Raw genomic sequence first — 14408 nt, 5'->3', positions numbered from 1 at the left:
ACGGGAGAACGTGCAGACTCTGCACAGTCAATAGAGGTCAGAATTGAACCCGGATCCCTGGCGCTGAGAGGCAGCAGTGCTAACCGCTGTGCCACCGTGCCACAATTTACAAGTGATTCCAGACTCACTGCCATGTGGTTGACTCCAACTTCCCCCTGAAATGGCTTAGCAAGTAATTCAGTTTGACCTTGTCATTATTAAGTAACTCTGTTCATAGCAGCACGATTAGCGAGTGCTCATGAGCACATGCACTGCAGCAGTCTAAAGGGCATTAAGGGATGGCAATAAATGTTGGTCTAGCAAGTGAGAGCAACATCCTGTAAAATAATGAATTTTGTTTTAAGTGGATGGAGTAGCGGCTCAGGGGCTTCTTGGAATTTTTCTTTGCATTCAAATCAGTTTTTAAATCACACTAAGACATAACAAAGTAGTTCGACCCAGCAGTTCCATGAAAAGGCAAGCATACAAATATGAGATGAGATTACTTTAAATTTCAGTTATATTTCTGGGAAGGAACGTTAGGAAATAAATAATAGATAAATGAACTGCTCAGTTCCTCATTTCATCCTCGGCCAAAGTTTACTCCCGAAATCCAAAATCTGCAATCCCTGGATACTGCTGCAGCAGAAACACTTCTTCATCCAGGTTTCTTCTTAAATTGGAAACACATTTTCTACAATAATGGCTTGTGTGCATTGCCATAACTTCTTTCCCATCTCTTACTGCCCCTGAGAAGGTGCTTGAGAGCTGCTGTCTTGAACTGCTGTGGTCTGTGTGATGTGGGTACATCCACAGTGCAGTTGTGGAAGGAGTTCTTGGATTTTGATTCAGTGACAGAGAGAGAATGACAAAATAATTCCAAGCACAGATGGCATGTGGCTTGGAGGGGAAGCCACAAGTGCTGGTGTTTCCTTAAATCTGCTGCCTTTGTCCTTCCAGCAGGTAGAGGTGATGACTTTGGAAGATGTTGCTTTGACCATTTAGTGCAATGCATCTTGTAGTAGGCAAACACTGCATCTATAGCGCATCACTGGTGGAGGCAGTGGATGTTAAAGGTAGTAGATGGTGCACAAAACAACCAGATTGCTTTGTCCTGGATAGTATAAAGCTTCTTTGGGTGTTTTTGGAGTTTCACCCATCCAGGCAAGTGGGTAGTATGCCACCACACTCCTGACTTGTGCCTTGTAGATGGTGGATAGGCTTGGGGGAGCCAGGAGGTGAGTTACTCGCCACAGGATTCCTAGCCTGTGACCTGCTCTTGTAACCACTGTGTTTATGTGGTGTGTCCAGTTGCGTTTCTGCTCCATGGTAACCCCGCAGGATGTTGATAGTGGGGGATTCAGCGATAGCAATGCCATTAAATGTCAAGAAGTGATGGTTGGATTGATTTCTTGTTGGAGATTGTAATTGCATGGCACTTGTGTGGCACAAAAGTTGTTTGCCACTTACCAATGCAAGCCTGAATGTTACCCAGGTCTTGATGCATATCGGCACAGACTATGTCAGTATCTGACACATTGTGAACCAACCATGCTGAACACTGTCCAAACATGTGTGGACATCCCCAATTCTGACCATATGATGGAAGAGAGGTCATTGATGAAGCAGCTGAAGATGGTTTGGCCGAGGGCATACCCCTGTGGAACTCCTGCAACCATCATCTGGAACTTAAATGACTGGCCTCCAAGAACTACAACAATCTTCCTTGGAACTTCATATGACTCTAACCAGCAGAGAGTTTTTCCCCTGAATCCCACTGACTCTCATTTTGGTGGGGTTCCGTGATGCAACACAGTCAAATGCTGCTTTGATGTCAAGGGCAATCACCCTCACATCGCCTCTGGAATTCAGGCCCTGTTCTCTCCAATGTTGGAATGAGGTCAGGAGCTGAGTGTCCTTGGTGGATTCTCTCCTCCGAAGCCAGAACTCTCCTTTTGTAGTGGATCCTTCCTTTACAAAGGGACCTTATTTAAAGGAACCTTGAAACCATCCAGGACAAAGCAGCTCATCTACAAACATTCACTCCCTCCACCACCAACACACAGTGGTAGCAATGTGTACAAGCTACAAGATGCACTGCTGAAAGTCACCAAGACTCCTGAGACAGCAGTTTCCAAACCCACAACAACATCTAGAAGAACAAGAGCAGCAGCTACCTGGTAACACCGCCACCTGGAGGTTCCCCTGCAAGCCACTCACCATCCTGACTTGGAAATATATCGCTGTTCCTTCACTGTCGCTGGGTCAAAACCTGGAGCTCCCTCTCCAACAGCACTGTGGGTGTACCTACACCACATGAACTGCAGGAGTTGAAGAAGGCAACTCACCACCATCCTGTCAAGGGGCATTTGGGATGGGTAATAAATGCTGGCCTGACCAGCGATGCCCACATCCCTATACATGTATTTTTTAAAAACGGGCACCAGGGAAGCCAGCAAGATCTTGATTTTCAGCTGCTTTCTGTTTTGAACACCCTCACGAGGAGCAGCCACTCTCCCACCTGTCTCACCACCCACAAATGTCATTGGCAATGTGGGCAATTCTGACATTACTGCCCAGTCCCCACTGCCACCCTGCTACAAAGCACAGAGAGGGCCATATTTCACCTTGCATCTCTGAACAGCGGCATCCAGAGCTTTGAGCATGGAAAGAGCATCATTCTCTGAACAAAAGTGACGCATGTGAAAGGGCAAGAATCCATTTAATCATAAACGAGCAACAATATATAACAGCAATGTATTTCATCCCTGGCAGCCTGGGGCAGCTAAACTTCTCTTTCTAATCAAACTGGCATCTTCAAGGGCAGCATCGTTTTTTAAATTCATTTGACGGGAAGTGGGTGATGTTGGCTGGGCCAGCATTTAATGCCCATCCTTCATTCTTCATGGCCCACAGTTTGTGATACCCATGGCGGCTGTACTCTGATTGTCCGAGGCTCAGGGGGTCCCCGGAAAACTGAGGCACTTCTGCATCAGTCCAGAAGCCTCCTCTGTGGCCGCTTGCGGCGGATGCGGTTGTTCACTGCCAGAGGGGCTGGAGGGCTCCTGTCCATCCTCAGAACACCTTGATAGGAGCCCCGTGGTGTGGCAGGCTGGAGTTCCTCCGGTCTGTCCATGCGCGATGGCACCTCCCTGCTTTCCATCGATGTGGGGGATGTGGCACAGGGCGGGGTGTCCAGGCACACCGTGCACCTCCCATTTGGCCACCGCTGCAGTGAGCTGACAGCTAAGGCGATGGTTTGCAAGTTGGCACTCACACCCAGCAGGCACTGAGTGCTCTGTTGGATCTGGCTCTCCATGACGGCCGCCAGTCTCTCCATGGCAGAGGCCATGTGCTCGCACGACCGAGCAATCACCATACTCATATCCTGAAGGGACTCCTCCATTGTCCATGCATGTCCGCTCACAGCTCTGGGCAGCTCGGCCAGACTCTCTCCGGCTCGTTGCTGCAACTCCAGCAGACTGAGAGTGGCTGACATCAGGGGCCCCTCATCATCGGCCTGACCTTTGGGAGGGGCATGTCCTCCAGAAGGGGCAGGTCCTCCAACAGGCTGCAGGCTCTCGCGATCCTCGTCCTTCACAGCCTCCATCAGCTGCACCTGCATTACATTGAGGTGTTCAGTGTATTCAGAGTCGGGGACCAATTGCTTTCCTGCCGAGGCGACCGTCTCTCCGTCTGTGCAGAGGGAGGGTGAGAGGTGCGATCCTGCATCCTCCGAGGTGTGGGCACTCCCTTCCTCTGAAGAGGCCAGGAGGACATCATTGGCAGCTTCTCGACATTGCTCCGCAGCATGCAGACCTGCAAGGCACAGCACAAACTATTACAATCACTGAATCCCTGCAGTGCAGGAGGAGGCCATTCAGCCCACCAAGTCTGCGCTGACTCTCTGTTGAGAGTACCTTGATGTGGAGATGCCAGCGTTGGACTGGGGTATCATAGAATAGAATCATAGAATAGAATCATAGAATCCCTACAGTGCAGAAAGAGGCCATCTGCCCCATCGAGTCTGCACCGACCACAATCCCACCCAGGCCCTACCCCCATATCCCTACACATTTACCCGCTAATCCCTCTAACCTACACATCTCAGAACACTAAGGGGAAACTTTGGCATAGCCAATCAACCTAACCCGCACATCTTTGGACTATGGGAGGAAACCGGAGCACCCGGAGGAAACCCACGCAGACACGGGGAGAATGTGCAAACTCCACACAGACAGTGACCCAAGCTGGGAATCGAACGCAGGTCGCTGAAGCTGTGAAGCAGCAGTGCTAACCACTGTGCTACCGTGCCGCCCCAGTAAGAGTTTTAACAACACCAGGTTAAAGTCCAACAGGTTTATTTGGTAGCAATTCTAATCAGTATTCTGTAACTTGATTTTGTGTCTCTGTGCCCTGTTTGAGAGCAGATTTCCACTCCATCTGACGAAGGAGCAGCGCTCCGAAAGCTAATGGTATTTGCTACCAAATAAACCTGTTGGACTTTAACCTGCTGTTGTTAAAACTCTTACTGAGATTACCTTACCCAGGCCTGCCCCCCCATTACCCCACACATTTATCACGATTAATCCATCGAAACTAAACATCTTTGGACACGAAAGGGCAATTTATCATGGCCAATCCATCTAACGTACACATATTTAGGCACCAAGGAGCAATTTAGCATGACCAATCCACCTAACCTGCACATCTTTGGCAATAAGATGCAATTTAGCATGGCAGTCCATGTAACCTACAAATCTTTGGACACTAAGGGGCAATTTACCATGGCCTCAACTAACCTACACATCTTTGGACTGTGGGAGGAAATCGAAGCAACCGGAGGAAACCCATGCAGACATGTGGAGAATGTGCAGACTCCACACAGTCACACAAGGTCAGAATCGAACTCGGATCGCTGGTGCTGTGATGCAGCATTACTAACCACTGTGCCACCCTGTCACCCTATCAGCCTCTGCTGCCCTCTGAACCCTGACTCCCTGCCATGTGTACCACCTTCCCTTTCTGCCCAGAGGTGTTTACAAAAGCTCCAGTTCTCCTCACGTTTAATGCTCATCACTCCGGTCTCATCATCGGAGATGCAAAAGCCGCCCTGGTCTCCGGCTAACTCGAGTGCTTCGGTCTCAGCGGCGGTCAGGTTCCGGAAGTCCGGTACTCCACCTCCTCCCATCTTCGACACCTCAATGTTGTTGTAGGCCTTTTTCTCCTGGGGGAAGGAAGGGAGAATGAGACTCCAGAGCACAATAAAGTGAGCCCGTATCACCTGCCCTCTCTTGTGCCAATAATGGGCTCTCCAATGTCTGTCTCTCTCACACATCCCTTGTCATGGGACTTGGAGGACATTGGTACAGGGAGCCAGATGCTGGTCACCCTTGTTGCTGCTGAGACACCTGCTGAAGAACAAAGCCGCCTTTGGGATCCTGTCCAACTTACTGACATTTCACCTCTGGCCCAGCGTGCAGCCATTGAGTATACATTACTCACTTGTGAGGGTACTGTGCCTTTAAGAAATGTATATTAGACATGTTCTTTTGCAGGATGTTTCTATCAGGCCCTGGAAGTTGTCAGCGCTGGTTTGTCTGTAACCAGTGTCCTCTAATTGTTACTGAAGCAACATTTATTTTTAATCTGGCCTAATGCAGTGTCCCGTGGTTTTATAATCCTTTGGGGATTATTGAATGGAGTTGATTTGGGAGCTCAGGCAATGCCTGGGGACAATTTATTTTCCACAGAAAGTCCAAGATTTTAGTTTCATTTTTCGTAGCTGTTGTTTGGATTTAAGACAGAAAGCAGCGGCCCTCTCTCTCTCCAGAGGCATGCTGAAAGTTCCAGGACTGGGAAGACTCAGAGATTGTTGCAACATTCAAAGGACCAATTCACAGCAGGTGTTAAAAAGCTGAAAACCCAGCATCACGCGAAGCACACATTGAGTCATAGAGGTTTACAGCATGGAAACAGGCCCTTCGGCCCAAAGTGTCCATGCCGCCTTTTTTTTTTAAACCCCTAAGCTAGTCCCAATTGCCTCCATTTGGCCCATATACCTCCATACCCATCTTACCATGTAACTGTCTAAATGCTTTTTAAAAGACAAAGTTGTCCCCGCCTCTACTACGACCTCTGGCAGCTTGTTCCAAACACTCACCACTCTCTGCGTGAAAGAATTGCCCCTCTGGACCCTTTTGTAGCTCTCCCCTCTCACCTTAAACCTATGCCCTCCAGTTTTAGACTCCCCTACCTTTGGGAAAAGATATTGACTATCGAGCTGATGTATGCCCCTCATTATTTTATAGACCTCTATAAGATCACCCCTCAGCCTTCTACGATCCAGAGAAAAAAGTCCCAGTCTATCCAGCCTCTCCTTATAACTCAAACCATCAAGTCCCGGTAGCATCCTGGTAAATCTTTTGTGCACTCTTTCTAGTTTAATAAGACCCTTTCTATAATAGGGTGACCAGAATTGCACACAATATTCCAAATGTGGCCTTACCAATGTCTTGTACAACTTCAACAAAACATTCCAATTCCTGTATTCAATGTTCTGACCGATGAAACCAAGCATGCCGAATGCCTTCTTCACCACTCTGTCCACCTGTGACTCCACTTTCAAGGAGCTATGAACATGTACCCCGAGATCTCTTTGTTCTGTAACTCTCCCCAACGCCCTACCATTAACTGAGTAAGTCCTGCCCTGGTTGGTGCAGTGTCGGGACCCAGATCTGTGATTAATGATCGGGGATCCTGATGGGGGGAGTAATATCCTTTCTATAATAGGGTGACCACTTGCTTTGTGTGCCAAGTCTAGAAGAGGGTGTATGTTTGTGGGATGTTGTTTGATTTGAAATATCATAGATAACTAGCTGTTAAAGTTCACACCGTATCATGTTTGAATCTTGTAATTTCCACAAGTTATGCTAATTCCTTTTATTATATTTTAACTGTGTTCTTGAATAAACTTTGTTTGACAATCACTTCCCAGTGGGTCACTTGAATCATACCTGGAGTGAAAGACCTTACACTCACCAGTGCCAAATTCAAATCTAAAAACCTGGTGTCTTGGCTAACTTCATAAAATACCTTGGAGTTCCTGGCCTGGGTTGGAACACAGTCACACTTACCTTTGCGGTGCGGAGCAGGTCATTCATCCTCTTCCTGCATTGGATCCAGTCCCTCTGCTGCATCCCGCAGCTGGTCACCTCCGTGGCAATCTCCATCCAGGCATCCCTGGTGAGGCGCGATGGTCTTTTCTTTCTGTCAGTCGGGAACAAGACATCGCGGCGTACCCGGACCCCCTGGAGGAGGACGTGCAGGGAGGCATCGCTGAACCGTGGAGCTATCCTGTGTCTGCTCTGTGACATTCCTGCTCTTCCCCCTCTTGTCTCTGGTCTCTCAAAATGCCCCCTGTGGCTCCGAGGGGGCCGCAGGCTGGTTCTGACTTGAGGGTTCTCAGATCCTCTCTTGGAAGGCCTGCTTTTCAAAGCTGACAGTGAGATTCTCACAATGCTGCAGACTGAAAGAGTAAAATGTTAAAGTTTGCATACGGGCTGGCTGCTGTCTGAAAATGACATGATAAGGACATAAACATAAGAACTAGGAGCAGGAGTAGGCCAGCTGGCCCTCGAGCCTGCTCCACCATTCAATAAGATCATGGCTGTTCGAAAATGTATCTATCTTTGCCTCAAAAACATTCAACAAAATAGCCTCAACTGCTTCACTAGGCAGGGAATTCCATAGATTCACAACCCTTTGGGTGAAGGTGTTCCTCCTCAACTCAGGCCTAAATCTGTTCCTCTTTATTTTGAGGCAATGCCCCCTAGTTCTAGCTTCACTCCCCAGTGGAAACAACCTCCCTGCTTCCATCTTATCTTTTCCCTTCATAATTTTACATGTTTCGATAAGACCCCCCTTCATTCTTCTGAATTCCAATGAGTAAAGTCCCAGTCCACTCAGTCGCTCCTCATAAGCCAACTCTCAACTCTGGAAACAATCTAGTGAATCTCCTCTGCACCTCCTCCAGTGCCAGTACATCCTTTCTCAAGTAAGGAGACCAAAACTGTACACAGTACTCCAGGTGTGGCCTCATCAACACCTTATGCAGCTGCAACATAACCTCGCTGTGTTTAAACTCCATCCTTCCAGCAATGAAGGACAAAATTCAATTTGCCATCTTAATTACCTGCTGCATCTGCAAACCAATTCCTTGTGATTCTTGCACAAGGACACCCAGGTCCCTCTGCAGAGCGGCATGTTGCATTTTTTTTAACCATTTAAATAATAGTCCAGTTTGCTGTTATTCCTACCAAAATGGATAACCCCACATTTACAAAAATTGTACTCCATCTGCCAGACCCTTTCACACTCACTTAGATTATCTATATCCCTTTGCAGACTTTCAGTGTCCTCTGCACACTTTGTGCTCCCACTCATCTTAGTGTCATCTACGAATTTTGACACACTACCCTTGGTCTCCAACTCCAAACCATCGATGTAAATTGTAAACAATTGCGGTCCCAACACTGATCCCTGAGGCACACTAGTCACTGATCGCCAACCAGAAAAACACCCATTTACCCCCACTCTTTGCTTTCCGTTAGTGAACCAATCCTCTATCCATGCAAATACATTACCCGTAACTCCATGCACCTTTATCTTATACAGCAGTCTTTGATGTGGTACCTTGTCAAATGCCTTCTGGAAATCCAGATGCACCACATCCACAGGTTCCCCATTGTCCACTGTGCTCATTTTGTTCTCAAAGAGTTCCAGTAAATTAGTTGAACATGTCCTGCATTTCACAAAGCCGTGCTGTGTCTTCCCAATGAGTCAATTCCTATCCAGATATCTCGCTATTTCTTCCTTGATGATAGACTCAAGCATTTTTCCTTCTCCAGAAGTTAAGCTAACAGGACTATAGTTACCTGGCGTTTGTCTACCTCCTTTTTTAAACAGCGGTGTTACGTTTAGTGTTTTCGCATCGGCCTGAACTAGAACATAGAACAGTACAGCACAGAACAGGCCCTTCGGCCCACAATGTTGTGCCGAGCTTTATCTGAAACCAAGATCAAGCTATCCCACTCCTTATCATCCTGGTGTGCTCCATGTGCCTATCCAATAACCGCTTAAATGTTCCTAAAGTGTCTGACTCCACTATCACTGCAGGCAGTCCATTCCACACCCCAACCACTCTCTGCGTAAAGAACCTACCTCTGATATCCTGCCTATATCTCCCACCACGAACCCTATAGTTATGCCCACTTGTAATAGCTCCATCCACCCGAGGAAATAGTCTTTGAACGTTCACTCTTTCTATCCCCTTCATCATTTTATAAACCTCTATTAAGTCCCCCTCAGCCTCCTCCGCTCCAGAGAGAACAGCCCTAGCTCCCTCAACCTTTCCTCATAAGACCTACCCTCCAAACCAGGCAGCATCCTGGTAAAGACCTACCCTCCAAACCAGGCGGCACGGTAGCAAAGTGAGGCGGCATGGTAGCACAGTGGTTAGCACTGCTGCTTCACAGCTCCAGGGACCTAGGTTCGATTCCCGGCTTGGGTCACTGTCTGTGTGGAGTTTGCACATTCTCCTCGTGTCTGCGTGGGTTTCCTCCGGGTGCTCCGGTTTCCTCCCACAGTCCAAAGATGTGCGGGTTAGGTTGATTGGCGATGCTAAAAATTGCCCTTAGTCTCCTGAGACGCATAGGTTAGAGGGATTAGTGGGTAAATATGTAGGGATATGGGGGTAGGGCCTGGGTGGGATTGTGGTCGGTGCAGACTCGATGGGCCGAATGGCCTCTTTCTGTACAGTAGGGTTTCTATGATTCTATGAAATCTCCTCTGCACTCTTTCCAGCGCTTCCACATCCTGCTTATAGCGAGGTGACCAGAACTGCACACAATATTCCAAATGTGGTCTCACCAAGGTGCTGTGCAGTTGCAGCATAGCTCCACGGCTCTTAAACTCCAACCCCCTGTTAATAAAAGCTAGCACACTATAGGCCTTCTTCACAGCTCTATCCACTTGAGTGGCAACCTTTAGAGATCTGTGGATATGGACCCCAAGATCTCTCTGTTCCTCCACAGTCTTCAGAACCCTACCTTTGACCCTGTAATCCACATTTAAATTAGTCCTACCAAAATGAATCACCTCACATTTATCAGGGTTAAACTCCATTTGCCATTTTTCAGCCCAGCTTTGCATCCTATCTGTGTCTCTTTGCAGCCTACAACAGCCCTCCACCTCATCCACTACTCCACCAATCTTGGTGTCATCAGCAAATTTACTGATCCACCCTTCAGCCCCCTCCTCTAAGTCATTAATAAAAATCACAAAGAGCAGAGGACCAAGCACTGATCCCTGTGGCACTCCGCGAGCAACCTGCCTCCAATCTGAAAATTTTCCATCCACCACCACCCTCTGTCTTCGATCAGACAGCCAGTTACCTATCCAATCGGCCAACTTTCCCTCTATCCCACACCTCCTTATTTTCATCATAAGCCGACCATGGGGAACCTTATCAAACGCCTGACTAAAATCCATGTATATGACATCAACTGCCCTACCTTCATCAACACACTTAGTTACCTCCTCAAAAAATTCAATCAAATTTGTGAGGCACGACTTGCCCTTCACGAATCCGTGCTGACTATCCCGGATTAATCCGCATCTTTCTAAATGGTCGTAAATCCCATCCCTAAGGACCTTTTCCATCAATTTACCAACCACCGAAGTAAGACTAACCGGTCTATAATTACCAGGGTCATTTCTATTCCCTTTCTTAAACAGAGGAACAACATTCGCCATTCTCCAGTCCTCTGGCACCATCCCCGTGGACAATGAGGACCCAAAGATCAAAGCCAAAGGCTCTGCAATCTCATTCCTTGATTCCCAAAGGATCCTCGGATATATTTCATCAGGCCCAGAGGACTTATCGACCTTCAGTTTATTCAAAACTGCCACGACATCCTCCCTCCGAACATCTATTTCCTCCAGCCCATTAACCTGTAACACCTTCTCTCCCTCAAAAACATGGCCCCTCTCCTTGGTGAACACTGAAGAAAAGTATTCATTCATCACCTCGCCAATCTCTACTGACTCCATACACAAGTTCCCACCACTGTCCTTGACCGGCCCTAACCTCACCCTGGTCATTCTTTTATTCCTCACATAAGAGTAAAAAGCCTTGGGGTTTTCCTTGATCCGACCCGCCAAGGACTTCTCATGTCCCCTCCTAGCTCTCCTCAGCCCCTTTTTCAGCTCATTCCTTGCTAACTTGTAACCCTCAATCGAGCCATCTGAACCTTGTTTCCTCATCCCTACATAAGCTTCCCTCTTCCTTTTCACAAGACATTCCACATGTTTCGTGAACCATGGTTCCCTCACTCGGCCATTTCCTCCCTGGCTGACAGGGACATACATATCAAGGACACCCAGTATTTGTTCCTTGAAAAAGTTCCACTTTTCATTAGTTCCTTTCCCTGACAGTTTCTGTTCCCAACTTACGCCCCCTAATTCTTGCCAAATCGCATCATAATTACCTCTCCCCCAATTGTAAACCTTGCCCTGCCGTACGGCCCTCTCCCTCTCCATTGCAATAACAAAAGACACCGAATTGTGGTCACTATCTCCAAAGTGCTCTCCCACAACCAAATCTAACACTTGGCCCGGTTCATTTCCCTGTACCAAATCCAATGTGGCCTCACCTCTTGTCGGCCTATCCACATATTGTGTCAGGAAACCCTCCTGCACACACTGCACAAAAACTGCCCCATCCGAACTATTTGACCTACAAAGGTTCCAATCAATATTTGGAAAGTTAAAAGTCCCCCATGACAACTACCCTGTGACCCCCACACATATCCATAATCTGCTTAGCAATTTCTTCCTCCACATCGCTATTACTATTTGGGGGCCTATAGTAAACTCCTAACAACGTGACCGCTCCTTTCCTATTTCTAACCTCAGCCCATATTACCTCAGTGTGCAGATCCCCCTCGAAGTGCCTTTCCGCAGCTGTTAAACTATCCTTGATTAACAATGCTACTCCTCCACCTCTTTTACCAGCTTCCCGACACTTAATGAAACATCTATACCCCGGAACGTCCAACAACCATTTCTGTCCCAGAGTCCAGAGAATTTTGGTAAATTACCACTACTGCATTTGTTATTTCCCCCTCCATCTCTTTTTGTAACCTGGGATACATTCCATCAGGACCTGCCTGACACTTTTGTTTTGAGATAATGGTCGTTTCTAGTTCCTCATCTGCCATAGCCTTCTTGTCGTGAATGTTCGGCAGATTAATTGTGTATTCCACTGTAAAGACTGACACACAATACCTGTTAAATGCCTTGGCCATTTCCCCATTTCGCATTATTAAGTCCGCCTTCTCATCCTCTAAAAGACCAATGTTTACCTTAGCCACTCATTTTCATTTTATATATCAGTAGAAACGTTTACTATCTGTTTTTATATTTTGAGCTAGTTTACTCTCATAATCTATCTTACTTTTCTTTGTAGCTTTTTCCATGGTTTTCGACTGACGTTTAAAGATTTCCCAATCCTCCAGCTTCCCATTAATCTTTGCCACTTTGTGTGCATTTTCTTTCAATTTGATTCCCTCCTTTATTTCCTTGGACATCTGTGGCTGATTGTCTCTTTTTCTGCAGTCCTTCCTTATCATTGGAATATACTTTTACAGACCACTGTGAAAAATCACTTTGAAAGTCCTCCACTGTTCCTCAATTGTCCCACCATAAAGTTTTTGCTCCAGTCTACCTTAGCCAACGCCTCCCTCATCCCTTTGTAGTCTCCTTTGTTGAAGCACAAGACACTGGTATTGGATTTTACCTTCTCACGCTCCATCTGTATTTTAAATTCAACCATACTGTGAGTGCTCCTTCCGAGAGGCTCCCTAACTGTGAGATCATTAATTATTTCTGTCTCATTACACAGGACCAGATCGAGGATAGCTTGCTCCCTCTTAGGTTCCATTACATACTGTTCGAGGATATTATGGTGGATACATTCTATGATTATTCTATGATACATTCTCGTTGTCATGGGGGACTTTAACTTTCCAAATATTGATTGGAACCTTTGTAGGTCAAATAGTTCGGATGGGGCAGTTTTTGTGCAGTGTGTGCAGGAGGGTTTCCTGACACAATATGTGGATAGGCCGACAAGAGGTGAGGCCACATTGGATTTGGTACTGGGAAATGATCCGGGCCAAGTGTTAGATTTGGTTGTGGGAGAGCACTTTGGAGATAGTGACCACAATTCGGTGTCTTTTGTTATTGCAATGGAGAGGGATAGGGCAGTACGGCAGGGCAAGGTTTACAATTGGGGGAGAGGTAATTATGATGCGATTAGGCAAGAATTAGGGGGCATAAGATGGGAACAGAAACTGTCAGGGAAAGGCACTAATGAAAAGTGGAACTTTTTCAAGGAACAAATACTGTGTGTCCTTGATAGGTATGTCCCTGTCAGGCAGGGAGGAAATGGCCGAGTGATGGAACCATGGTTCACGAAAGAGGTGGAATGATTGTGAAAAGGAAGAGGGAAGCTTAGTAGGGATGAGGAAACAAGGTTCAGATGGCTCGATTGAGGGTTACAAGTTAGCAAGGAATGAGCTGAAAAAGGGGATAAGGAAAGCTAGGAGGGGACATGAGAAGTCCTTGGCGGGTCGGATCAAGGAAAACCCCAAGGCTTTTTACTCTTATGTGAGGAATAAAAGAATGACCAGGGTGAGGTTAGGGCCGGTCAAGGACAGTGGTGGGAACTTGTGTATGGAGTCAGTAGAGATAGGCGAGGTGATGAATGAATACTTTTCTTCAGTGTTCACCAAGGAGAGGGGCCATGTTTTTGTGGAAGATAAGGTGTTACAGGCTAATAGGCTGGAGGAAATAGATGTTTGGAGGGAGGATGTACTGGCAGTTTTGAATAAACTGAAGGTCGATAAGTCCCCTGGGCCTGATGAAATATATCCTAGGATTCTTTGGGAGGCAAGGGATGAGATTGCAGAGCCTTTGGCTTTGATCTTTGGGTCCTCACTGTCCATGGGGATGGTGCCAGAGGACTGGAGAGTGATGAATGTTGTTCCTCTGTTTAAGAAAGGGAATAGAAATGACCTTGGTAATTATAAACCGGTTAGTCTTACTTCGGTGGTTGGTAAATTGATGGGAAAGGTCCTTAGGGATGGGATTTGCGACCATTTAGAAAGATGCGGATTAATCCGGGATAGTCAGCACGGATTCGTGAAGGGCAAGTCATGCCTCACAAATTTGATTGAATTTTTTGAGGAGGTAACTAAGTGTGTTGATGAAGGTAGGGCAGTTGATGTCATATACATGGATTTTAGTAAGGCGTTTGATAAGGTCCCCCATGGTCGGCTTATGATGAAAGTAAGGAGGTGTGGGAT

At 46.9% G+C, this 14408-nt stretch overlaps 1 protein-coding gene across 1 annotated transcript in view; it reads right to left on the bottom strand.

Moving 5' to 3' along the window:
- Positions 1–483: 483 nt before the first annotated feature.
- LOC144480176 (uncharacterized) overlaps positions 484–14408 on the bottom strand; it is a 58927-nt gene continuing 45002 nt past the window's right edge. The window contains exons 2-4 of the mRNA XM_078199326.1: positions 7116–7507; positions 5044–5206; positions 484–3798 (exon numbers count right to left, since the gene is read on the bottom strand). Coding sequence (XP_078055452.1) covers positions 2972–3798; positions 5044–5206; positions 7116–7355 — 1230 coding nt within the window. The 5' untranslated portion in view covers positions 7356–7507 and the 3' untranslated portion in view covers positions 484–2971. The remainder of the gene's footprint in view (positions 3799–5043; positions 5207–7115; positions 7508–14408) is intronic.

Source organism: Mustelus asterias, chromosome 28 (assembly GCF_964213995.1).
Source record: "Mustelus asterias chromosome 28, sMusAst1.hap1.1, whole genome shotgun sequence".
NCBI lineage: Eukaryota > Metazoa > Chordata > Chondrichthyes > Carcharhiniformes > Triakidae > Mustelus > Mustelus asterias.
The sequence above is the reverse complement of the archived record's forward strand: the minus strand, read 5'-3'. Positions and strand labels throughout refer to the sequence as shown.